The following is a 27,418-nucleotide window of genomic DNA, read 5'->3' on the forward strand; positions in this document are numbered from 1 at the left end:
ACTGATGGGTTGTTGGAGGCATAGATTTGTTAGTCATCGATGAGGTGACAGTTAATGTGCTGTTATGGTTGCCCAGGCATAATGGAGATCTGAGGCTCTTTTACAGATGATAGGGATGGCAGTGACATCACTTCATGAGCATGGATGAGGCAACAGACAAGCTGTTTTTTATAGCTGTTGATTCTCACCCTTGGATAGATTGACAACTGCCTTGAACTTTCTCCATTTACAAAAAAACCTTTCTCACTACTGAGTAGCAGACTATGAGTAAATGGATTAATCAAACTTCCCTGAGTAACTGCCAGCAAAAATTATTTCTTCGAGACAGTGACATCTTTTGATCTAGACACAATACATTTTACCACAAACATGAATGTTCCAGATGAAACAACGTTTCTTTTCCCACACTACAGGAGAGAGAAGCTGTCTGGTTTTCCTTCTGCCTGGTAAAATGTATTAACAGGAGCACATCGCAATGAACAGAGCACAATTTTCCTCAGGTTGGAGCAGACTTCATTGATTAAACTGCAGCTGCTGTATGACCAAGTGGAGCCTGTTCTTTCATACACATTTTTTTCTGCCTACTCCAAGCAGTCTGTAGGCAATATTAATGTAACTATTTTAAATTTTCTGAAAACTAACTGCATGTTGTGTTTTGGATAGCTTTCTTTCTTAAGGCGACAAACCAATCATAGAGCCCATAGTCTTTGCTCATCACACAGAACTTCTGTAAATGTTACCATGTAAAACCATAAAATCTTAAGATGGCGTAATTTCCTTTTCATTTCACAGTTTGTTCAAATGGTTTAAAAGGTGCCTCCGCTCTGCTGTTTCAGGTTAAGGAGAAACAGACTAGACTTTGTCTGTAAAGAAGCAAGCTGCTGAGAGTGCGCCGCGGCGGCGAAACAAGATGGCCGCTCCTTAGAGCAGCTCTGTGACATCGAGTAACAGTAGGAGCTGAAGGGCTTTCTTCATGTCAACGGTGCGGCAGTGAAATTATGGATTTCTTCATCAGAAGTGGTGTGGAGAGCTGAGGCAAATTTTTAGACCTGAAAACGGTCTATTTGGACACTTTTTTGAAGGCTGCGTGTTTTGGTGCAGAACAAAGTGAAAAGTCAACATGGCACACATCCCTGTGTGCCATGCCTACAACCCGCTGCCTTGGCATTGATCAGTCAACCCTCTAGCTGGGTGCCCTATACAAGTGGTGAGGGTACAGGTGCATGAGCCCTGTAACCCTACAGTGTCTAAGTCCATTCTCAGACATTGTAGGTGCAGTGCCGCCATTAAGAGCATATGATTCTGGGAGCTTGTCATTACAAACTCCATAGCATCATAATGGCTACACTGAAAACTGAGAAGTTTGGTATCAAACTTCTCAGCACATTAAACCCACACTGATAGCAGTGTGGGATTTAATGAAAAATGCACACAGAGGGCATCTTCGAGATGCCCCCTGAAAACTAACCTACCACTAGTGTCCAGGCTGAATGGCTTCTTTCAGCTGCCACCACTAGACATGTTTCTGGAACCCTGGGTTGAGAGCCTGCTGCTCTCTGGGGCCTGAAACAATGCACATCCTGGGACGAGGTGCTAAGCCTCCTCACCCAGGATGGGCAGGGTTCATGAAGGTGAAGCTTCAAAGGCTTGCCGCCTTTGTGAGCTTCCCCAGGCCATTTGCTGATTTCAGCAACTGGTCCCCACTGGTTCTGACTCCTACTTTGGACGGGAGAACCAGCAGGAAAATTAAGTGAGGCAGAGAGGTGTGCCCACCTCTGCCAACTCCAACCCTCAGGTGGGGGAGACTAGGTGAAGCCCAACTCTGAGTCCCCGCCATCAGGCGATGGGGGGACTCAGCCAACCAGGGACAGGCTCACGTCCCCCCTCCCACTGGAGGGTGGTAAAATAGGGGGTGTACCCACCCCAGGGAAGGGACCCATTGGCCCCTTTAACCTACCTGTAACTCCCCTAGGGGCCCCTTTGAACCTTGCTTCCTCAGGCAAGAAGTAGAAGGACTGAACAGCCGTGGAGCAGCTAACAAGAGGAAGACGCCCACTGACTTGGCCCCGGACCTACCAGCCTGTCTCCACCTCGAACCTGCTCCTGCAAAATCCCGGTGTGTCCTGCAGCCAGCAACCTGGAAAGCCCCAGAGGACCTGCCTGCCTTCAACCACAAAGACTTTCTCTCCAGTGAACACTGGATTTGTTCATCTGCAAACTCTGGCCTTGGCCGGAAACCGCACTACTCTGCACCCGCCGTCCACGGCCTGAGCTTGAGTGGGCAAACACCACGAGGAGGTCACCCCGGCTATCCTGACCCTGCAGTCTAAATCCAGAATGTCTCCCCAACCGCGACCAGGAGCTGGTAAGAAGATCCGACCCCAAAAGGCACCCCTGCACCAGACGCCCCAAGGCCTTGGGTGCCCAAACCAACGGTGCCTAACCAACCCCTAACTTCCCAACTTACCTCTCAAAGTGGTGGTCGCACTCAGAAGACCTTCGTCCCCAAGCCTGCAGTGCCTTTGCAAACTGGAGGTTCCCCAATGAAAAAACACATTTACCCTGAGCTTAAGTCCAGGAGCTTTGCTCCCACACCAAAGTGGCCAGCCACCAACCGGAGGCTCTCTATCCCCCCATTAGATAACACTGGGCCTCAACACTCTGCACCCGGCCGCCCTAGTGCCGCTGAGTGTGTAACAAGAGTGCATCATTGACCTGGGGGACCCCCTCCCGAGTCTAGCCCCAGAACCTCAACTCTCACTACCAAATACTTACCTTTAAACCGATAACACTATTTTCCTCCATAGGATAACATTGACTGTTTTTCTTGGAAACGTTTCCAAGTGTGAAGTTTGGAGACCTAAAGAAATTCTTTAAAAAAAACTATTTGACTTACCCGTTTACAGGAAATGTCCCAGAGTAGTATCCCGGTATACAACTCTGAGTAAGAAAAGTAATCTCAAAAGTAACTTACCTGTAATGTTACTGATAAACCCATTCAAGTCTATGTACTGTATTTACACAGTATTGTATTTCTCTGAAACCATAATGTAAGTCAAAACAAAGTGCATTTATTATTACAAACCCAAACTGTATTACAACTGTATATTTACTACAAAGTGCTTATCACTTACCTGTGCCAGAATTGCTTGGTTCTAGAAAATAAAATAAGCAATATTTAAAAAAAACAAAAAACACAATTGGTCTGAAGTTCAGTCTGAGCGTGTGAATTCATTTGCTGACTGAGTGCGTACAACAAAAACTTAACACTGTCCTCTGATACTGCCTTACTGCTCGACCACACTACCACAAAGAGAGAGTGAGGTGCTATCTAAATTTACCTCTGCCTACCTTTGGAGTTCCACTGGACTTTGTGCACACTATACCTCATTTTGGTATAGTATATACAGAGCTAGCTTCCTACAGCTTCTTGTTCCAATCGTTGTGGTCGCAAAGATTCTTCTGGTAATACTAACAAGCAAGTCAAGAAAGACCTGTCCTCCCCAATGAATTTACCTCACCCTCTGACTTTGGAGGACATTATGGATGAACTGCGCAACATTCAACCTTTTATGATGGATACCACTGCGACACTTTAAAGAATTAAGGAGAAATGGTCTGGTTTAGACTCCAAACTCTCGGATGTGGAGCAAAAGATTAGTGACGCACAAGATATTGTTTCCAAAGTGGACATCCTTTCTCGGGAGGAAGCGCAACTGAAGAAAACTACAGAGGATTTAGAAAGTCGAAATAGGCGCAACAACCTTTGAGTTTATGGTATTACGTAAGGCTCCCAAGGTTCGGATATAATCTCCGTTTTGAAGAGTCACATCCCTCAGATTGTCAGTTTGTCGAAATCTACTGATCTCAATATTCAAAGAGCTCACACGATAGGCCCCCAGAATGCATCATCCTCTAACAAACCGCGGGGAATCATTGCATATTTCCTATTAAACTAGGATCTCATGGCAACTGTAAATGCAGCTATACAACAAACAGATACTCTGGTCTGGCCCAAAAATCTTTTTCAGTCAGGATGCCTCTAAGCCTACTGCCACTCGCCGGAAAGAGTTTGAGACCGAAGACCGGCGCTGCGATTCATGAATGCCTGCCAGGGCCTCATTCATCCAGGTTTCTTTAAAGTAGCCTACAGGGACAGCACTTGTACTTTTGAGGATCCGGCTGAGCTTAGGAAATTAATTCACGTTCACAAAGGAGAAGTTATGGAACGGAGCAAAACTTGAATGTTTACTTACCCGTTCTCTTTTGTATTCCACAGGTTTCCCCTTCGTCTCTTGTTCTAAGCTGATGTTCTTATTTGCGTTGTTCATCTGTTCTGTATGCTTCATCCGTTGCGTTGTCCCCCTCAATGTTCAGTATATTGCCATTGTGTTGCTTATGTTTACGTTTCCTGATTACAGCTTTTCGATTTTTTGTTGTCGTTACATTTGTTCTTTCTCAGTGTCCCTCTCTGGGATGGCCTCTGTCCTCCTTGCCCCCCGCCTATATCAATGTTCTTCTAGTCTGTGGATATTATGACTGAAGTCTTTTGGCTTCCTGTCATCTTCTCTTTGGCTATTTTTCAGAGGAGATTGAGTTTTCCCTTTGCTTCTTTTTCTTATCTCCCTCATTCCCTCCTTGCTCTCCACTTCTATCCTTTTCTCTATGTCCTGTACTTTATTGCAGCTTCTCCTAGTCTTTATGTTTTTGTGAGTTTTTATTACTTTCTACCTGGTATGTTTAATTGGGTATACTGAGTCAGCTGTTTGACCTTCCTTCCTTCCTTCTTCTCAATTCTCATTTCCCCTGATTCATCGATTTTTTTCGTCTCTCCCCCTTTTGGCTTATTTTCATTTCAAGACATGTACCGCTTAATGGCATTTTGGTCTTTGCAACTCATCCATTTTCCTTTTTTTAAGTTTCTTGTATTTTTCTGCTGAATTTTGGATCAGTTTCTTCAATGAGTGAACTCCGAATCATCTCTTGGAATGTTAAGGGTATCCCTAATCCATTTAAAAAACAATGTGTATTATCCCATCTTGCTAAATTGAAATGTCATGTAGCATTATTGCGAGAAAAGCATCTTAAAGAGCAAGATGTTTCCTCCTTGCATAAATTATGGGTTGGAGATGTTTTTTGTTCCCCAGCAGTTAGTAACAAGAATGGTGGTGTTATTTTGTTTCACAAGTCACTAAATGTTCTTTTACAGACTGAGGTCAAAGACAATAATGGTAGATGGCTTTTATTGAATATGAAAGTTAATAATGCTCAACTCACAATTTGTAATGTTTATGGCCACAATGGTATTGATTTTGCATTGTGGAGCGACTTTTCTACTCTCCTTTCTTCTCATGTCGCTGAAACCTTGATTGTGGGAGGTGATTGCAATCAACTCATGGATCCTTTTTTAGATCGGAAATCCCAAACCAAATTAATTCCTAATAGATCGCAAACAGCTTTTCACAATGCTATTACATCTAGAGGGTGGTTGGATGCATCGAGAATTTCGCACCGTGCCGTCTTAGAATTCTCCTTCTCCCCTGCGCACATGTCCCATTCCCGAATAGATTACATATTTCTCACCCAATCATCACTTCAACTCATAACAAATGTGGAGATTGGCACCATTCTCATATCCGACCATGTCCCTGTCATATTAGACATGGACTACCCTACTTCCGCACCCATCGCAAGCCGATGGCGTTTTAACAATGCCCTTTGATTAGACACTCAATTTGTTGAACAATTTATACAGTTTATGCAAGAATTTTTTTAGGATAATCTCTCGTCTCACAATTTCATTTCATTTGGGATGCTTTTAAAGCTATCGCCAGAGGATTCAGAATCGGTTTTGTAACCGGGAAAAAAGAAGGCACTTAAGGATGCAACATTAATTTTAAAACGAATTAAGGCCCTAGAGCATTAATATTTTACTTCAAACTGCTCTGACACTTTGTCCAAGCTCATTATGGCTAAAACGATCCTTGGATAATGCCTGTAACAATCTCCTTAAATGTAAAGCTAACATTTATGGCGGTAGGAACAAAGCTGGTAAATCCCTCGCAAACTATCTTAAAATTAAAAAACTATAATCTAAGATTACTGTCATCACAGATAGCGCAGAAATCAGACACATCACAGCTGCTAAGATACTGGAGTGTTTTATTGAATATTATATTTCTCTCTATACTCCGAGTCGACCCCTTCCGCTGACCAAATAGATTCCTTTTTTCAAACCATTCCCAAATTCTCTGATAACTATGTTGACCTCACATCCCTCGACAGTCCAATATTAGAACAAGAAATTACAGATGCTATTAATCAACTTCCCAAAGACAAAACACCTGGTCCAGATAGTTTTACTGTACGTTTCTTTCTTCACCTCAAACAATTTCAGGGCCCTCAGATGTTAGACCGTATAAACCATTTTCACGACTATGGTAAAACACAATCAATCACCAAATTTGTAAAGCACGCTACTCACCCGTAAGGGTCTCAAGGCGCTGAGGAAGGGGAGGGAGGGGGGGGGGGGGAGGGAGAGATGGTCCTGGGTCATCCGTAGGTGGGTGGGGAGGGAGTTCCATGTCTTGGCTGCCAGGTAGGAGAAGGATCTTCCTCCGACGGTAGACTTCCGGAATCGTGGGACGGAGGCGAGGGCGAGGCTTGCGGATCGGAGCTGGCGGGTGGGTGTGTAGAATGTGAGGCGGCTGTTGAGGTACTTCGGGCCCATGTCGTGGAGAGCCTTGTGTGCGTAGGTGAGGAGTCTGAACGTGATCCTTTTGTTGACGGGGAGCCAGTGAAGGTCTTTCAGGTGGGCAGAGATGTGGTTGCGGCGAGGGATGTCCAGGATGAGGCCTGCTGAGGCGTTCTGAATGCGCTGGAGTCTTTTCTAGAGTTTGGCTGTGGTTCCAGCGTAGAGGGTGTTCCCGTAGTCCAGGCGGCTGGTCACGAGGGCCTGGGTGACCGTCTTCCTGGTTTCGGTGGGGATCCATCGGAAGATCTTTCGGAGCATGCGCAGGGTGTTGAAGCAGGATGATGAGACGGCGTTCACTTGCTTGGTCATCGTGAGGGAGGAGTCCAGGATGAAGCCCAGGTTGCGTGCGTGGTCCGTTGGCTTGGGTGCGCTGCCCAGGGCAGGGGGCCACCAGGAGTCGTCGCAGGCGGAGGGAGATGGTCCGAGGATGAGGACTTCCGTCGTGTCTGAGTTCAGTTTCAGACGGCTGCTCTTCATCCATTCTGCGACGTCTCTCATTCCTTCCTGGAGGTTGGCTTTGGCGGTGGCGGGGTCGTTGGTGAGGGAGAGGATCAGCTGGGTGTCGTCGGCGTAGGAGATAATGTTGAGGTTGTGTTGGCGGGCGATGGCAGCGAGAGGGCTCATGTAGATGTTGAAGAGGGTGGGGCTGAGTGAGGATCCTTGCAGGACGCCGCAGATGACTTCGGTAGCCGCGGATCGGAACGGGGGAGGCGGACTCTCTGGGTTCTTCCGGCAAGGAACGAGATGATCCACAGCAGTGCCGCTCCTTGGATTCCGGTGTTGCTGAGGCGTTGTGTCAGGGTGTGGTGGCATACGGTGTTAAAGGCTGCTGAGAGGTCCAGGAGGATGAGGGCGGCTGTTTCCCCGTTGTCGAGAAGGGACCTGATGTCGTCGGTGGCTGCGATGAGGGCGGTCTCGGTGCTGTGGTTTGCTCGGAAGCCGGACTGTGAGGGGTCAAGGGAACCGTTGGTCTCGAGGAAGGAGGAGAGTTGTCTGTTGACGGTCTTCTCGATGACTTTGGCTGGAAAGGGGAGGAGCGAGATGGGGCGGAAGTTCTTGAGGTCCGTGGTGGGTTTCTTCAGGAGGGCGCTCAGCTCGGCATGTTTCCAGCTCTCCGGGAAGGTGGCGGATGCGAAGGAGCTGTTGATGATGTTCCGGAGTTGGGGTGCGATGATGGAGTCGGCTTTGTTAAAGATGTGGTGTGGGCAGGGGTCGGTAGGGGAGCCGGAGTGGATGGTGTTCATCATGCGGGTGGGGTCTTCGGTGCTGACAGGGGTCCAGGTGCAGGGGGTGGTTGTGGGGGGCGCTGGTTCGGTGGTTGGGTGCGTGGTCAGCGCGCCGAAGCTGTTGTGTAGGTCGGTGATCTTGCGGTGGAAGAACGAGGCGAGAGAGTCGCAGAGGTCTTGCGAGGGGGTGATGTCGTTTTTGCAGGCGCTGGGGTTGGAGAGCTCTTTGACGATGCTGAAAAGCTCCTTGCTGTTGTGGGTGTTGTTGTCCAGTCGTTCTTTGAATGCTGTCTTCTTGGTGGTGCGGATCAGCTGGTGGTGTTTGCGGGTGGCGTTCTTGAGGGTGGTCATGCGTTCTGTTGTCTGGTCGTGGTGCCAAGCTTTCTCGAGGGTGCGGCAGGTTTTCTTGGAGTTTTTGAGGTCGTTGGTAAACCACAAGGCTTTCCTGCTGCCGGGTCTGCTGGGGGGGGGGTGGGTTCTTCAGTGGTGCGAGTTCGTCGGCGCAGTCGGTGAGCAACTGTGTGAGGTTGCGGGCTGCTTCGTCGGGGTCCGTCGTGATGGTGGGAGGGTTCTGGCTGAGGGAGGTGGTGAGCTGGTAGGCGGGGATCTTGCTCCAGCTTCTGCGGGGAACCTGTTGCGGGTGGTGATGAGTCGTGGTTCTCCTGAAGTTGAAGTGGACTCAGCTGTGGTCTGTCCAGTGTAGTCCGGTGGAGTGGCTGAAGGAGATTTGCTTGCTAGAGGAGAAGACGGGGGTCAAGCGTGTGGCCAGCGTAGTTGCATGAGTCCGAGGTTGGCGAGGTTGTCCAGCAGGGCGGCGGTGTTGCAGTCCTTGTTGTTCTCCAGGTGGAAGTTGAGGCCCCCTAGGAGGATGGAGGTGAGGGCGTGTGGACTGACGAAGTCTGCGATGGCTTCGCTGAATTGTGTGCGTGGTCCCGGGGGTCTGTAGAGGAGGGTGCCTCTGAGGGTGGTCTTGGGGTCTGTGTGGATCTGGAAGTGAAGGTGTTCGGCGGCGGTGAGGGTGTCGTCGGAGTTGGTCATGATGCGGATGGTGTTCCTGTGGACGATGGCGATGCCTCCTCCAGTTTGGTTGATGCGGTCCTTCCGGGTGATCTTGTAGCCCTCCGGGATGGCTATGGCGGGGGCTGAGGAGGCGTTCATCCAGGTTTCCGTGAGGAAGGCGACGTCTGGTGGTGTTGTGTCGAGGAGGTTCCAGAGTTCGACGGCGTGTCTGTGGACAGAGCGGGTGTTGAGCAGGATGCACTTTAGGTGGTTGTTGCTGGTGCTCGGCTTGGCGGGTGCCAGGTAGGTCCTGAGGGAGGTGAATTGGCAGGCTTGGCAGGTGAAGGGCCCGTGTGTGCGCCTCGGGGTGGCTTGGTAGCAAGCGGTGTTTCGGCCGGCGTTGAGTGCGTGGAGGGTGGTGGCGTTGTAAGTTCGTCGGGTGCACTGGCATCGACGAAGATCAGGGGTCCTGGCGCTGGGCGTGGTCCTGGGGCTGGGCGCGGTCCTGGCACAGACGGGCGTAGACGGGCTTGCCTTTGGCGCGCCCGCTGCGCGTGAACGCTGCGTGTACGTGTGGACTCCGCCATAAATGGCGAAGTGGGAGGGAGGAGCAGCTGGGAGGCGGGAGCGGGATGGCGAATGGGAAGGGGAGCGGGTGTACAGAAGAAATAACGGGGCGGGGCCGCGGGGGAGCAGCGGCAGGGAGCGGGTAGGAACAGCGGGAAAAAGGCAGCAGACGAGCACAGAAACAAGAAGAAATCAGGGGCTCAACAGTGAGAGAGCAATACAATTCCTGATACAACAGTGAAAAGCAATACAATTACTGGCACAGAGAGGGTGGGAAAACATGAAAAATAAGGAGCCTCAGCCACAGGGGCAGCGGCGAGCGGTAGCAAGGGTAGACCGGGCGCACTTCAGGAGGAGCCACGCGGCGGGAGGAGCGACCGGCTCTGACAAGGTCAGGTCACACAGGGTTCCTTTACTCAAGCTATGCTTTGTCTGATTCCTAAAAAAGACAAAGACCCCTCTTATTGTAAAAACTATAGACCCATTTCCCTAATTAATACAGATTGTAAGATCTTTGCTAAGTTATTAGCCCTTCGTAGCGAGAAGGTAATCCCGGACCCAATTCATATATATCAATCAGGGTTTCTAAAAGGACGTTCCATTACCGATAATTCCAGGACTTTGCTAAATATCAATCATTTAGCCTCCAAAGCAGATTCACCAATTGCTGCAATTATATTAGATGTTGAAATAGCCTTTGAAAGAGTAGATTGGGAATTCATTTTTGGAGCATCAAAATGGAACAGCTTAGACACCCCCCCCCCCCGTCCCCCCTCCCCCCATCCTCAGATAAATCCAGTTATTATACTCTGCTTCCTCTACCTCCTTTTGGGTGAACGGACAACAATCCAAATTCTATACACTCCACAGAAGAACTAGACCAGATGCCCCTTATACCCTCTTTTATTTATCCGTGCCCTAGAACCCTTTTTAGAAAAACTTTGCCGTTCTCCACAGTATATGGGATTCCAATTTAAACATACAGATATTAATTTTACTGCATACGCGGATATTTTACTTTACTTATTCAGCCCTACTACCACTTACCCGGCATTCTTCTCTTTACTTAAAGAGTATTCTCTAGTCTCTGGTTATAAAGTTAATATTGACACATCAAAGGTTATGCCATTAAGTAAACATTACTTTCCTCATATGTTTCAGGGTACAGGGTTCAAATGGAACTCCAAAAGTATTAAATGCTTAGGCATCCTCTACACTAATAGTATCAAAGAATCCATTAAAATCAACCTTGCAGATATACTTAAAAAACTTTCGGCATTTATTGATAGTTGGTCCCCACTCTTTTTTGTCTTGGTGGGGGTAGACTAGCTACAATTAAAATGATGCTGCTTTCAATCATCAATTTTTATCTCTCTATGCTCCCGATCACTCTCCCACTTTTTCTTTAAAACTATTCACAGCTCCTTGACCAAATTCTTATGGAATAATCGCGAGACTAGGATTTCACTTATTCAGCAGCCCAAAGAATTGGGAGGAGTTAATTTTCCTATCCTTAGACGTTATCATTCTGCATTTACCCTGAAACAAGTTTGGACCTTTCTATCGGACTGCCCACATACACCATTAACAGCTTGGAGCTCATTAGAACAATCTCAATAAGTACCATTCTCTTTTAATGCAGCAACTCACTTGTCTCAACTCCCTAGACACTTTATCTCCTATCTTCACGCATTCCACTGCAGTTGCTACTTCCTTGTTTAAAGTTCATTATTCACACTCGGATAACTTTGCTCACACTCCTGTTTGTTATAACAAACACCTGAAGATTAAAAACAGAGCTAGTTTTTGGAAGGAATGGATTGATAAAGGCATAATTACATTCGAGCACTTGGTGACGGCTGGGTATCCTATGGATTTCTCAGGGATCCAAAAGAAGTATGACATATCCCTTTTACATGCTCCTCGCTAATCTCACCTCAGATCATCTATAGTCCAACTCCTGTTCCAGAACTCTTCCTTAGACTCACACTCAGACACACACTCTTTCACTAGATTTCTCTAGTCAGTTTAAAGCATCCACTATTTATAAGATACTAACTTTCCCTATTGATCCTAGAATTAAATCTATGGGAAACAAGAATTACCGCTTAAGATTTGGGGCTCCATCTGGACAAAAATTCACACCTCCTCACAATCAGCAAGTACAGCAAGTACAACGCAGACTATTATTTTTACACTAGGCTTTTCCTTACCCCTCCAGACCGCCAAAAGTTTAAGTTGTTGGAAGTTGCGAAATGCTGGTCGTGTCCTCATGAAAAGAGTGATCTACTTCATATGTTTTTAGGTCTCGCCTTGCTATCGCGTAAGCGATTGCAAAGCAAGACTATTGTAAGGGGGTTTTAAAAGTGCTCCCAATAAGCGGATTGCATGGCTAGCACGCGCACAATTACGCGCATCGTGCCGCCATGCAATCCGCTTTTTGGGAGCACTTCAAAGGGTCCGCTCCCCCGCCTGGAATGTGCTCCCCCACCCCCACTCCGCCGGGCTTGTCTTTTTTTCCCTTTTTTTTTAAACTTTAAGCGCGAGGCGCGCGAGCGGCCAATGCTTGTTAGAATGACTCATCAGTATGAATTTTACTTGAAATCATTAGCGATCATACATGAATGCTCCATCACCATTGACAACTGTCATCTATCAACTAACTACCTTCAACCCCTTGATTCTAGGATCAGGCGCCTTGACGGAGGGGCTACAAGGCGCCTGGGTGGCGAGGAGATGCTTAAAGGTGAATGCGTCTTCGCTGTCAAATGGAAACAAACGGCCTTGCAGTCAGAGGAACGGCTCTTATCGGCGTGATAACACCTGGAAAGGGCACCGCAGTGACCCTGGATAAACAGACATTTTGACAAAAGGCACAGGTGGCAATGAAGATGGCATCAAAGGAGTTTGCACTTCACAAAGCCGTTTATCACTCCCCTGTACACACTCTGCTCCGAATGACTGGCGGCGGTCGTTGTATTTGCCCAGTGACCTCAGCAGACGCTCCCATGAGGGCTATGAGAAAACAGGAAGTGGAACTCAAAGCCTGCAAGGTGTTAACAGACTGACGACAGCGCGGCTCTAGTGTTACTCACACCAGACAAACACAGGCGCTACATTGAATGTATTCTCTACAAGAAGTTGTCTCGTAGTGAGCATGGAATCTTCATTGTTCACTGATAAGAACGTTCCACCACAATGTAAAACATTACAAGGTAATACTTCACCTTTAGAGTTCAATAGTAAGACAATTCTGTGAGGACAGCTCGTTGGGTTGTGTGCAAACTTCAGAGATCTAAGTAACACCTGCAGATTAATGCAAATCCTGCCTAGAACGACCCCATGTCTGCACATTTCAGGAATATTAAGGAGCACTCCTGAATCGAGCATTAAAAAGACCTGTTAAAATTTGTGAAAAAAATCGGTTTGTGGTCGATGAATAGTCAAGATTAGCTTCATAGAGAAAAAATATGGCCCAGTGACTGACTCGTAACCTACAGACTATGAAACAAAGAGGCCAGAGTTATAATCCCAGTTTCCCTCTAAAAACACGGTGCCTTGCCATCTTCGACAAATCGCTATTTCTCTGTTCGACAGTTCCCTGGGCACCAACCCAAGCCCTGAATAATAAACCAGAAAATGCTAAGCAAAAAACAAGCATTGGCATAGCCAATAGGTCTCGCTTTTGGGACCTTATAAGTATTTAGTTATGCAACTGTTGCATGGCTAAACACTTATAAGGTCCCAAAAGCGAGACCTATTGGCTATGCCAATGCTTGTTTTTCTTCTCTCTGGTTAAGAGCTTCTGGTTACTCATTTGGGATAAATTCAATGACATTTTATCTACCAACACTCCTTTTGATATTGTGCACGTTCTTCTGGGTGGTTCCTCTCTGATATAGAGTGCCCATGGGGACGTGGGTAAATATGTTAACTTGTTTATAGCTATTACTTTTCTGATCATTACCACCAATTGGAAGGGCACTGCTAAAATATTATATCAAGCTTGGTGGAACCAGTTATGCCATCATCACAGACTAGATCGTGCTCATGCCACCTATATACCCCTATTGATTAAAAAGGATTTACTTTGGTCACCACTCATGACATTCCTTTCCAGGTTGGCTGTTTGATCTATTTTGCAAGTACATTGTTACAATCCTTCTTAATGATATTTTGTTCAGTTAGCTTTTAAGGTTGTCTTTGCATTAATGGTTTAGCTGCTTCTTGTCCCCCCCCCCCCCCCCTTTCCTCCCTTCTTCCCCCGTCTTTACCTTTATTTTAAAACGCTAAAATGCATTTGCCTATGTACTGATTTAAATTATGCAAATTGGTTTGTTCACACTCCCTTTTCTTCTATATTTCAATGTTGGTAATGGAACAGTTTGAACTTTGTAATAATTATACTGATGTTTTACTTTGGATATAATTTTAATAAAGCATTCTAAACTTAAGAAGCCAGCTGCTGCATTTCAGCCGTTTACTATGCAGCTGTGAGCCACCAGCACAGAACCTAAGGATATCTGAAGTACCACCTAGATATCCAAATAAGAAAGCAATGTGCTTTGTGGAGAACAGGTGTGAGACACCGGGGAAAGGAGGTGAAGAGTGACAGGAGTGGGAGGTGAGGCTGGGACGCAGCTGCGGCAATCCACTTGGAAGATTATGGAATAAGCGCACACAAAAAACTAGAGTCAAATGACCTGTGCAGACCCTTTTGATGATAAATGGGGGTCTAGCCTGGTACAGGTTTTGTTCAGCACCTTCTATTTCTCAATATCATTGTCTAGCCCAATCAAGGTTCAAGGGAGCTGAAAATGCTACAGCTGCTTAAGGTAGGCATCGTATTCCCCAGGTTGAGAGCAGCTGAACCCAATCAAACAAGATCAGGTACTTAAATTACCCTCAATGGCTGAACATAGAGAAAAAAACTCACCAAGGAAGTAGACAGCCTTTGTAAGGGCCGACAGAGTTCATAGCATATCAGTTCCAGTAAAAGGCGCTCACATTTCTGTAGGGAGAGAAAGGGTAGGCCAAGCATTAATTCAGGTCTTCAGCAAGATTTTCATATGAACTAGTCAAGCACACACTGAATATCAAACTACACAGTTAAGGTAGGTGTGGCGTTGCGATAAGTATTAACTATTACATCACAGTTGTAGTGGAATATTGCAAGCTCACAGGTGTCCAAGGTCATAATTCACACCCCTAACCTTACCCATTTAATACACGTAAAGCTACATTCATCAACTGTTCAATTACAGTGGAGAAAAGGAAATTTTTACTTAACCTGTTGCAACTTGTAGTGTTGTATATTCACATGCTGTGCACACTTCTGCCATCTGGTGTTGGCTCCTGGTTAATCCAACTTTATTTTCTCTATGAAGAAGGGCTTTCAGTACTGAGGGACACGAGTGGGATGACTAACTCACTCACTTCCAGTGGCTCTTCTAAGATAAACCTCACAGTGTAACAGACTACTCCCAGATAGTGCAATCCCATTCACACTCAAAGAGTAAGGAAAATACTACTTACCAGTATGCATCTGTTCTTGGCATGTAGAGCTGCAGAGTTGTACACTGTGCATAGATCGCCATCTGGTATTGTGCTCGGATTCTTGCACCTTGTTGTCTTGGAAGAGTCTTTTGTAGTCATGAAATAGGTGACTCCTCCCTTGGACGATAGGGCGCATGGGCATCAACTCCATCCTCAGATTGTTTTTCGCCATGATGGAGTTAGTAAGAAATAAAGAGATGTCCATGTGAATATATCTAATTAAGATAATACTGGAACAGGTTCCATGGAGGCGGGTGGGCGTGTACAACTCTACAGCTCTACATGCCAAGAACAGATGCATACTGGTAAGTACCATTTTCTGTTCGAGGCATATGAGCTGCATATTGTACACTGTGCATAGACTGTACAGCAGTGTCTCCCCTAGCGGTGGTCACCTGTATCTGTTGCAGTGGTTTGAAAAAGTGTTTTAAGAACAGCTCGGCCTACAGAAGCCTGTTGCTTAGCCTGCACTTTTGCTCTTTTGACGTCCAGTGTGTGAAGAGCTCTCTCTGCTACGGAGTCCGGGTTTTGGAAATACACCGGTAACTTAACTGATTGATTAAGATGAAAAGCAGAGATTACTTTGGGAAGGAATTTTGGATTTGTACTAAGAACCACCTTGTTACGATGTATTTGTAAGAAAGGTTCTTGTATGGTTAAAGCCAGGATCTCACTTACCCTCCTGAGAGAGGTAATCGCGACAAGGAAAGCTAGTTTCCATTTAAAGAACTGCAGTTTACATTTGTGTAGAGGTTCAAACGAGGGACCCATGAGCCTGGTAAGAACAATGTTTAAATTCCACATCGGAGAGGGTGGCAGTCTGGGGGGAGTTATCCTTTTAAGGCCCTCCATAAAGGCTTTCATTGCAGGTACTCTAAATAGTGACAAGTGTTGTCTGTTTTGTAAATAAGAGGCAAGTGCCGCTAGATGTAATCTTATGGATGAATATGCTAGAGTACATCTTTGTAAGTGTAGCAAGTAGCAAATTATGTCCTGGATTGTATTGTACAAAGCATTTATAGAGCGCAACAAACACCCTACGGGATTGAAGCATACAGCGGATCGATTTTATTGTTATTGCAGTAGACGAATCTTTTCCATTTTGCTGCATAGCAAGATCTAGTAGAAGGGCGTCTGGCTTCTTTAAGGATGTTCATACAGTCCGGTGGAAGGTTAAGGTAACCTAACTCTAGGACTTCAGGAGCCAGATCACTAGATTCAGTTGACCTGGATCGGGGTGCCTTAACTCTCCATGGTTCTGCGTTAGCAAAGTTGGGGAGAGATGTAGTTTTTGGTGTGGAACTACTGAAAATTCCTGGAGTGTTGTGAACCATGGTTGCTGTGCCCATGTGGGAGCTACCAGGATCATCCTGAGGGACTGTTGTCTGAGCTTGCGTACTACTAGGGGAATCAGTGGGAATGGCGGAAAAGCGTACGCACATCTGCCCAACCAGTTCATCCATATCACATTGCCTTTGGATAACGGGTGTGGAAACCTGGCAGCGAAGGATGGGCAATTTGCATTTGCGTGTGTGGCGAGCAGATCTAGGTCTGGTTGACCCCGCATTTGGAAAAATGGTTGAAGAACTGGAGGACGAAGATCCCATTCGTATATGTGCTGTGTGTCGACTTAGCAGATCTGCAATCTGATTGTGAACTCCTGGAAGGTGTTCTGCCAGAAGGTATATATTTTGTGGAATGGCCCATCTCCATATGCTTTGTGTCAGCTAAGACAGCTGCAAAGAATGCGAGCCTCCTTGTTTTTGTGCGTAATACATGGCTGTCATATTGTCCGTTCGGACTAGGACAGTCTTGTGATGTAGATGTACTTGGAATTAATTTAATGCTAGAAATATTGCCAGTAATTCTAGGGGATTGCTGTGGAGCACTTTTTGTTGAGTGGTCCACTTGCCTTGAATTGTGTGGTTTAGGAGATGGGCTCCCCAGCCAGTGAGTGATGCATCTGCTGTTAGCACTGTCTGAGGAACCGGCTCATGGAACGGCCAGCCTTTGGAAAGGTTTTGTGTGTTCCACCACTGTAGAGAGTGATGTGTGCGGCTGTCCACCAACACCAGATCTGTAAGTTGTCCTTGAGCCTGGTTCCACTGACCTGTAAGGGGCGCATCTGAAATTTTGCGTGAGGTACCATAGAAATGCAAGAGACCATCATTCCTATGAGTTGCATGCATACCCTTGCTGGGAGGGAATGCTGTGGCTGAAATTTGGTGATTGTTTGTATACTGGTTATCCGGGCTGGATTGGGATATGCCAGAGCTCTGGAGGTGTTTAATGTTGACCCTAGATACTGATGTATGTGGGAGGGCTGAAGATAAAACTAGTTACTTACCTGTACACTATGGTTCTCCAGTATTATCTTTCATAGATTCACATGCTTGTATCTTCCCCGTCGTCATGGTGGGAGTCTCACGGTAACAGAATGACCACGGTAGTATAAGAAAAACTGCATAGCAAAATCCCATAGGGAATCATCTTATTTGGTAACCAGACCTCATCATTATGTGGTCCAAGACTCAGCCAATCGGCTGCTAGCCCTGACATCACACTCCCCAGCAGAGCCTTCCTGCCTCAGATTTCCAGCCCCGAGTGCGAGACTAAGATACACCTAGAGACAATGAGGTTCTGCCTGAGAAATGGGGAGGTGGGCGGGCCGCATGTGAATCTATGAAAGATAATACTGGAGAACCATAGTGTACAGGTAAGTAACTAGTTTTTTCTCCAGTATTGAATCTTTCATAGATTCACATGCTTGTATCAGAATAGCAAGCAGTACTTATCCCAAACTGCATTTCCAGGCTAGAACCCCCAATAAACAGTGGGCTCTGCTCTTTTGTATAGAAAGTTAACATACATTACAGTATTCAAAATATTTGTTTAAATATACATATGTCTATATACACACACATCGCAATATTCCATGATAAATACCTTAATGAAATAGATGCCGTAGAACCGCTTGTCCCACTGCTGCATCTTTTTTCCATGCCGTGTCCAGACAATGTCTAGTAAAGGTGTGCGCATTCTTCCATGTCACAGCCCTACAAATGTCTGGCAATGACACCCCTGCGAATAGAGCCGTAGAAGTTGCCATCTTCCTTGTGGAATGCGCACGTACTTTGTCTTGTAAAGGCTTTCCAGCTTTAAGATGACACAAGGAGATTGCTGAAGATATCCACCTTGAGATCCTAGATCTGGAAAGTGCCCCACCTTTCTTGGGGCCAGCAAAGGCTACAAAGAGTTGATTTGTCTTTCTGAACGATTTCGTCTTATGGATGTAAAATTTCAGACATCGTTTAATGTCCAAAGAGTGTAAAGCTCTTTCTGCCGGTGTTGACGGGTCTTAATCACTCTGTCCTGCCTGAATTGGAGGAAAGGTTCTGCAATTGAGAAAGCTTGTATCTCGCTGACTCTTCTTGCCGACGTCAGCGCTAATAGCAACGCTGTCTTCCATGAGATAAATTGCAATTCCGCCTTATGTATTGGCTCAAATGGCGGTTTCATTAGCTGTGCATGAACCGTATTAAGCTGCCAAGGAACCACTGGTCTTCGAACTGGAGGGAACATTCTGAAAAGCCCTCTGAGAAATTCTTTAATAACTCTTTGAGACCAAAGAGATGGTCGGTCAGGAACTCTGGCGTACCTTGAAATAGCGGCCAGGTGTACTTTTATAGACGTATGAGAGAGTCCAGATTTGGCCAACGTTAGCTGATATGAAAGAATCTGATCCGAAGAGACTCGCAACGGATGTAGATCGTTAGATGCACACCAATGACAAAATCTTTTCCATTTAGCCGAATAGGTTTTGTTTGTCGAGATTGCTCGAGATCGTGACAGAATCTCTCTGCAGTCCTGAGGGATATTTAACAGTTGGAACTCATGTTCGTGAGGCTCCATGCTGACAAGTACAGCAATTTCAAATTTGGATGCAGTATCTGTCCGCCATTCATAGTTATCAGATCCTGCACTAATGGAAATTGTATCCTGGGTGTCACTGAGTCTGAGAAGTTCCGAGAACCACGCTTGTCTCGGCCACGCTGGGGCAATCAGAAGCAGATGGCACGGCTCTGATTTCATCTTTTTTAAGACCTTCAATATTAGAGGAAAGGGGGGAAATGCATACGCAAACATCCCCGTCCAGCACATCTGTAGCGCATTGCCCCACGAACCTTTCTGCGGAAACCTGCTTGCAAAGTTTTTGCATTTCGAATTGTGGCGATCCGCGAACAAGTCTAGCCTTGGAGTGCCCCATCTCTTGAAAACTTTGAAAAGTTGCTTTTGGTTCAGTTCCCATTCGTGAGAAATCTCGGATGATCTGCTCCGAATATCTGCTCGTGTTGTCTACTCCTGCAACATGCTGTACTTGAAGCAAGATGTTGTGATCTAGAAGCCATTTCCAAATTTCCTGTGCTTGCTTCGACAACAGTTTTGACTTTGTACCGCCTTGTTTTAGAAGGTAAAACATGGACGTTGACCTGTCTGTCTTCACAAGTACTGTTGATCCGTGAATCCTGGGAAGAAATGCTTTTAGGCCCAAGAACACGGCCTTTAGTTCCAGCAAGTTGATATGGAGCTGCGTTTCGCACTTTGACCAGTGCCCCTGAATTGCGAGCTCCTGGAGGTGCACTCCCCAACCTTGAAGTGAAGCATCCGTCATCATTACGAAACAGTAGCTTTGCGATTCGAAAGTCAGTCCTTCCACTAAATGATCCCTGATCTTCCACCCTGACAGGGCCTTTTGGATCTGAGGGGTGATAACTATTCGATCTTCGAAGGATCCCTGCGACTGAATCCATTGCTTGTCTAGCAGTTCTTGTATAGGTCTCATGTGGAGTCTGCAATTTGGAAGTAGGGGGGATACAAGAGGATATCATCCCCAATAATGATTTGTAGATTTACTGAAACTGACTTTTTTATTTGCAATTGTGTTGTCAGCTGTATGATCTTTTGAATACGTTCCTCTGAAGGGTAAGCCTTGGCCGCCTCCGTGCAAATTAGAGCTCCCAGAAATTGAAGGGACTGCGATGGTCTGAGATGTGATTTTTCTAGGTTGACTCTGAGACCTAGGCGATTGAAAAGGTTCATGCAAACTTGAAGAGAGAGTGTTGGGCTTCCCTGAATGAACCACCTTTTATGAGCCAATCGTCTAGATAAGGGAAAATCTGGTGACCTTGAAGTCTTAGATGCGCCGCTATTGGCGCCATACACTTTGTAAAGATTCTCGGCGCCGACTTTAGGCCGAAAGGCAATACTGTGAATTGATAATGGCGCCCCGCCACCATGAAGCGCAGAAACTTTCTGTGATTTATATGGATTGGGACGTGAAAATAAGCATCTAAGAGGTCCAGGGATGCCAAATAATCTCCTCGCCAATCAGAAGGAGTATTTCCTGTAGGGATAGCATTCGAAATGATTTCTTTTGGATGAATTTGTTGAGACCTCTCAGGTCCATTACCTGCCTCCATTTTGATACGTCTTTTTTCGTTATGAGAAAGAAATGCGAGTAAAAGCCTTTCCCTCGTTGAAGCTGCGGAACTTCTTCTATCACCTCCTTTTTTAGTAGCGTTAAAACCTCTGCCTTGAGGGCCGATAGATGTTCTTGTCTCCTGTGTAGAGGAGGCTGATTTGGAGGCTTTTGTACGAACTCCAGGGTATGGCCATGTTGAATCACATCCAAAACCCATCTGTCTGTTGTTATCGACAGCCAAGCTGGATAAAATGAAGTCAGGTAATGCATGCTGTTTCTCGGACAAGTGGCGGATGTGTTGATGAAGTCATTGTCGTCGATTGGATTGCTGCGATTTACCTCTCACAGATTATCTTCCTCTGGACTGTTGCTGATAAGTGTTTGTGGAGCGAAATTGCTGATTATTTGAGTATTGGCGATATCCCTGCTGATTGTATGGCTGATATCTATTTGATTGAAAAGAAGATCTTTGTGTGAATTGTCCTCTGGATCCTCTCCTCCGAAAGGATTGGAACCTGCCCTGTTGAAGAAATCCTAGGACCCGCGCTGTATCCGTGTCAGTTTTAATACTTTGGAGGGCATCATCTACATGCTTTCCGAACAGGTTCTCTCCGTCAAATGGCATGTCCACTATTTTAGCCTGCACTTCTGGTCTAAAAGAAGTGCCATTTTTCTGAATGCCACTGAGGACAAATCCATAGCGATGTCTATGGATTCCGAGGCCGCCCTAGCCCCATCCTTTAGAATAGCAGCTGCTGCTTCTTTTTTATCCTCTGGCAGATGAGCTAGTAAAGGTGCTATATCACACCACATCTGCCTATTGAATCTGCTGATGAAGGCAAACGCATTTGAAGCTTTTATGGAAGACGCTGCCAACACCGCAAAACGCTTCCCTGCACCATCCATTCGTCTTCCGTCTTTGTCCGGGGGAACTGCTGATGTAGAAACCAGATTTTTTGAGTTCCTTTGGGCGGCCTGCATCACCACCGATTCCGGTCGCGGATGACCAATCAAACAGGCCGGAGAAGATTCTGGGGCTCTATATTTCTTCTCTATTCGGGGAACTGAAGCAGCCACTGAAGCCGGGTTCCTCATTATTTTTAATCGTTCCTCCCAAATGTGAGCGATTATTGGTATGGACCGAATAGATTTGCGTGAATCCTTCTTGAAGTCATAGAGGAAACATTCGGCTTCCTGAACTGGAAGTGGAAGCTCAAAGCGTTTTGACGCTTTCTCCATGATATCATGGAAGCCTCCTATATCTTGTGGTGGAGACTGCGCCGGTGTCGGAGATGGACACTGAGTAGTTGGAAGAATATATTGGTCCCATTCATCGTCAACCTGCGTATCTTTAAGAAGCTCTCCTTCTTCCGGTTGATCGGCGTCACTTTCTTCCAAACCGTCTCTAATTGTCACAATTGGTGGAGGTTGAATTCTTTGAGAAGTAGTCTTGGGGGAAGAATGAGGTGGTTTCACTTGTGCAGGCTTATCTGAAGTATGTGGTGCTTGAGAGTTAGCGTCAGGGAAACGCCGATAGTAGTCATTTATCATCAGCCGCAAGTCAGTTACTAAGGAAATCGGCATTGAGATAGTGTCCTCTCTACTATTAGGCTGAGGTTCTTCCTCTTCCTCGTATGATTGGTGAAATGACTCGTATCTCCTTGAATCCCGTGCAGGACGATCTTGGAAAGAGAAGACTTCCTGAACCTCATGATATTCTTCCTCGTCCGTTTCTTGACTCTTAATCCGAAGTTGAGACGGCCTATACGCCACTCCTGAAGACTCTTCATCTTCTGACTGCAATTCCAGCAGATTAGATGGGGGAAGCGGAGAAATCTTTGTCCAGGCCGTAAAATCTGTCGATTTAGCAAAATGAGGGCGCACTCACACAGCAGCTGACCATAGTAAGTCTTTATTCTCCACAAACGGATATCCAGCGCTCTGAATTTCAATTCACCTGACGCGTTTCGGAGTTCTAATCTCCTTCCTCATAGGCTGAAATAACTCGGGGCTCCCGCCTTCACACTGATCAATGATTGGCTGCCTTCCAATAGGCTACTCTGATGAGCTTAATTCCTCGTTGCATCATGGGATTTGTAGTGTGCAATCGGCGCAATCTTCTGACCCCAGTGAAATGTTCTAACCCCAATGGGTTTCTGAGCGTCGGTCCGTTCAAATCCCTGAGGACTGCTGTTCCACAAATGAGGCTCGGCAAATTCCAAACCTCGTGGCCCCGTTTGTATCCATTGGGTGGTGCTGCCCTCCACGGCCCAAGCTGCCGCGAATACATCAATAACGTTTGCTCAGCAAAATGAGGGCGCACTCACACAGCAGCTGTGTGAGTGCGCCCTCATTTTGATGAGCAAACGTTGATATATATATATATATATATATATATAAAAAACACATGTCAGATGATTCAGTAAAACGAATAGTTTCTTACCGGTCGGTGTAGTTTTGCAGCTTGAAGATCTTTCTGGATTCACTATGCTGTGCATTATTCCGCGATCTTGTGGTTGGGTCCGGATTCGTAGTCTTTTCTTTGTTTTTTTTTTTTTTTTTGTAGCCCAGGTGGGCGGCGACGACCCACCATTTGGTGCACCTCCCGTGACGTCGTCGTGCTTCCTGCGGAAGTCCCACCTTTGGGGCGCCATCTTCGGGTTCTTTTTTCCTTTCCTTTTTTTTTTTTTTTAACCCTAGGCGAATGATTAATCCTTGTCCATTTTTCTGCACGTTTCCATTTCTTTTGATCTTTTCCATTTTACCCCCTCTTCCTCCAGCCTCATCTTCCTGGCGGAGGTGGGTGGGTTCGCTGGTGAATCCAGAAAGATCTTCAAGCTGCAAAACTACACCGACAGGTAAGAAACTATTCGTTTTGCAGCGTGAATCTTTCTGGATTCACTATGCTGTGCATAGACTTTGTAGCGGTTTTCCTAATTTTGTGGCGGCTGGGTGGTAGATGAGCGTTGGTCGTTGAAAATGTGCTGAAGCACCTTCTGTCCAACCTGTGCTTCCTTGTTCATCTGAATGTCCACGCAGTAGTGTTTCGTGAACGTGTGCACAGATGCCCAAGTTGCCGCGAGACATATGTCCTGGATGGGCGTGTTCGCCAGGAAGGCAACGGTGGCCCCCTTCTTCCTTGTGGAGTGAGCCTGCCTGAGGCCCCTCCGCTAGCTCCTGTCCAGCCTGTTTGTGGCAGAATTGAATAGTGAGGGCAATCCACCTAGCGATGGTGCCCTTAGTTACTGGCCTACCCATGAAGCTATTAGCAAAGGACACAAACAGCTGCTTCGACTTCCTGAGTTCCTTGGTTCTCTCAATGTAGTGCATCACCGCTCTTCTTGCGTTGAGGGTGTGCAGGGCCTTTTCTGCGTTTGAAGTCGGGTTTTGGAAGAAACTTGGTATCTGAATACTCTGATTCATGTGGAACGCAGACACCACCTTGGGCATGAAGTGTGGGTCCGTCCTCAGGACTACCCTGTCCTTGTGAATCTGAATGTAGGGTTCCTGTAGCGTTAGTGCTTGAAGCTCGCTCACCCTGCGTAGTGAGGTTATGGCCACTAGAAAGGCCGTTTTCATCGTCAACATTTGCAGTGTGGCCTTGTGAATGGGTTCAAACGGTGCCTTCATGAGCTCCGTCAGAACCACGTTTAGATTCCATGCCGGCGGCGGCAACCTTTTCGGAGGGGCCATTCTTTTGGCTCCTTCCATGAATCTCCTCACCACCTGCGAGGTGAAGAAACTTCCACCCTTTTCACCTCTGGTGTAGGCAACGATCGCCGCTAGGTGTACCCTTAGGGAGTTCGAGCAGAGGTTACTCTAGAAGGTGTGTGAGGTACCTCAGTACTGTTGAGTCTCTTGTCATTCTGTTTTGCAGGCCCTTTTTCCTGCACCCCACAGTGAATCTCTTCCATTTTGCGCTGTAGCATTTTCGTGTAGTTGGTTTCCTTGCCTCCCGTAGCACTCGCATAGTGCTCGGAGGCAATCTTAGGTGTGCGAACTCTATGTCTTCAGGAGCCATGCCGCCAGGTTGAGGGTCTCTGGCTCTGGATGCAGGACCTCTCCGTTTTGCATTGAGAGCAGGTCCTTTCTCCTCTCGAACCTGTATGGATTGCCTTGTGCCATTTCTTGAATTTGTGAGAACCATGTCTGCCTTGCCCACTGCGGAGCCACTAGGATCAGAGTCATGTTGCTGGTTCTGCACTTGTCGAGCACTCTGTGCAACAGGGGTATCGGTGGAAAGGCGTAGGCAAATGTCCTCAACCAGCTTATCCATAGGGCATTTCCCTGGGATTTCTGATCTGGTTGCCTGGACGCGAAGCTTTGGCATTTTGCATCATTTTGGCGTGTTGCAAATAGGTCTATTGTGGGAGTTCCCCATCTCCGGAAAAGCTTCTCCGTTTCCTGGCCATTGAGCTCCCACTCGTGCGACGCCGAGGTCTGCCTGCTTAGCCAGTCTGCCTCCACATTGTCCTTCCCCGGTAGGTGAATTGCCAGTAGATCTATCCTGAGAGGTATGGCCCATCTCCAAATCTCCTGAGCCAGAGAGGAGAGAGGGAACGACTGTGTCCCCCCCTGTTTGTTGATGTAGAACATTGCCGTGGTGTTGTCTGTTTGAATCAACACCTTCTGGTTGTACAGGTGCATCTGGAATGCCTTCAGGGCTAGCAGGATTGTTTTCAACTCGAGGTAATTGATATGGCGAACCGCATATGCTGGAGCCCACAGACCCCTCACTCTGAGGTTGTCCATGTGCGCTCCCCATCCCTTTTGCGATGCGTCCGTGGTAATGGTCATTGTTGGGTTTGGTGGTGTCAGGCTTCTCCCTGCTGTCATGTTGTCTCTGTTCCACCAAGTTATCTCCTCCTGCACTGCGTGCGTAACAACCACTAGATCCTCCCAACTTCCGTTTGCTTGTGACCATTGCTGTTGTAGCCATTCCTGGAATGGTCTCATGTGCAGGCGTACATTCGGCACCAGCTGGATACACGACGCCATCATCCCCATCATCTTGCTCACTGACCTCACTGTCAGAGCTCGCCCCTTCTGGTAGAGCCGCATCTCCTTCAGTAGGGCATCTGTTCTCCTGTCGCTGGGCACCACTGTACTGTTCAGGGGGTTGATTTTTGCCCCCAGGAAAATCTTCACCTGCTCCGGTTCCAGCGATGACTTCCCCCAGTGAATCGAGAACCCCAGATTCGTGAGAGTGTCTGTTCCGCGTTTTGCGTGCCTCTCGCACTTCTCGCGTGAGTTTGCCTTGACCAGCCAGTCGTCTAAGTAGGGGTAGACGTGTATCCCCTGCATTCGTAGGTGGGCCGCGACCGCCGACAGGCATTTTGTAAAAACCCTTGGCGCCGATTTTAATCCGAAGGCCAGGGTTTGGAACTGGTAGTGTTCCTGGTCGATGTTGAACCTTAGAAGGCCCTTGTGTCTTCTGTTTATTGGGATGTGCAGGTAGGCATCCTTGAGGTCCACGGTGACCATGAAGTCCCCGTCTCTTATTTGGGGCAGTACCTCCTGCAGCGAAGTCATTTTGAACCTTTGCGTTCTGATGAACCTGTTTAGGTACCGCAGGTCCAGGTTGGGTCTGAGGTTTCCGTCTACTTTCGGGACCACTAAGTAGTTTGAGTAGACCCCCTAGTTGCGTACTCTGAACGGCACTGCCTCTATGGCTCTCTTCTCTAGAAGTTTCCATGTTTCTTCTCTGAGTAGGGCCAGTTCTTGAGCCGATCTCTGCCTTCCCTTTGGTTTGCTGTTTGGAGGTTTTTTTCTCCAAATCTACGCAGTATCCGTACTGCATGACGTTCAGTATCCACTTGTCTGTGGTTATACGCCGCCACTCCTGAAGGTGGAACCTCAGTCTTCCGCCTACTGGTGTTGTATGCTCGTAGGCTTTTGATTCTGCTCCCCCCCCTGATGTTACTGTTTTGCGCCTCACCCTTGGGGGCATGTCGAGGGTAGGCGTCCTCTTGCGTGCTGAGTCACTTTGATGAGGGCTGGTCACCCCCTCTCCTCCTCTGGCCACGTCCGTTCCCTCTCCCGCGAAAGGACTGGCCCAGAGGTTGGTACTGCCAGTTTTGCTTTTGTTGACCTTGTTGTCCGTGACTTTCACCCTGCTGGAACGTCTGGTGCGACGCCCCCTGCTGGCTTCCTCCCCTACCGTAGGGTCGCCTCGAGGGATTGCCTCGCCTCATTCCCCTCAGCTGTAGGGCCCCCATGGACCTCGCCGTTTCGTTTTCTTTTTTCAGCTGGGTGAGTTTCTTGTTTACTGTTGCTCCGAACAGTGTCTCTCCGTTGAAGGGGGTGCTAAGGATGTTGTTCTGCACCTCCGGTTTGAATCCCGAGATTCTTAGCCATGCATGCCTTCTCTCGGTGACCCCTATGGCCATTAGTCTTGCTGAAGTCTCTGCCCCGTCCAACGCTGTCTTTATACAGGAGTTGGCGATGTTTTTGCCTTCGTCTACCAGGTGCGAGGCTCTCTGGCGGTATTCTTTGGGGAGGTGCTTTACTAGCTCCCCCATCTCGTCCCAGTGCTGGTACTGGTGCCTATTAAGGAGTGCATTGGAATTCGCCATGCGCCAGTGCATTGCGGCGTTCCTCTCGACTTTTCTTCCTGTGAGGTCTATCCTCCTGCTCTCTTTATCAGGTGGTGGGCCCGAAGTTGCTGGTACGTTGGCCCTTCTCCTGGCCGTGGAAGCTATGACGGAGTCGGCAGTGACGCTACCTTTGATGTAAGGGGGGTCCAGGGAAGAGTGCTTATACTTCTTCTCAGTCCTGGGCGTGATCGAACGGCAGGTCGCTGGTTCCTTGAAGGCTTCTCTCCCCTGATTCATC

At 47.2% G+C, this 27,418-nt stretch overlaps 1 protein-coding gene across 1 annotated transcript in view; it reads right to left on the minus strand.

Annotated features, from left to right (window-relative positions):
- The window catches only part of TRIM28 (tripartite motif containing 28), a 563,778-nt gene that overhangs the window by 70,929 nt on the left and 465,431 nt on the right, over nucleotides 1–27,418 (minus strand). Inside the window, exon 15 of the mRNA XM_085616663.1 lies at nucleotides 14,483–14,557. Coding sequence (XP_085472789.1) covers nucleotides 14,483–14,557 — 75 coding nt within the window. The remainder of the gene's footprint in view (nucleotides 1–14,482; nucleotides 14,558–27,418) is intronic.

Source organism: Triturus cristatus, chromosome 7, assembly GCF_964204655.1.
Source record: "Triturus cristatus chromosome 7, aTriCri1.1, whole genome shotgun sequence".
Taxonomy (NCBI): domain Eukaryota; kingdom Metazoa; phylum Chordata; class Amphibia; order Caudata; family Salamandridae; genus Triturus; species Triturus cristatus.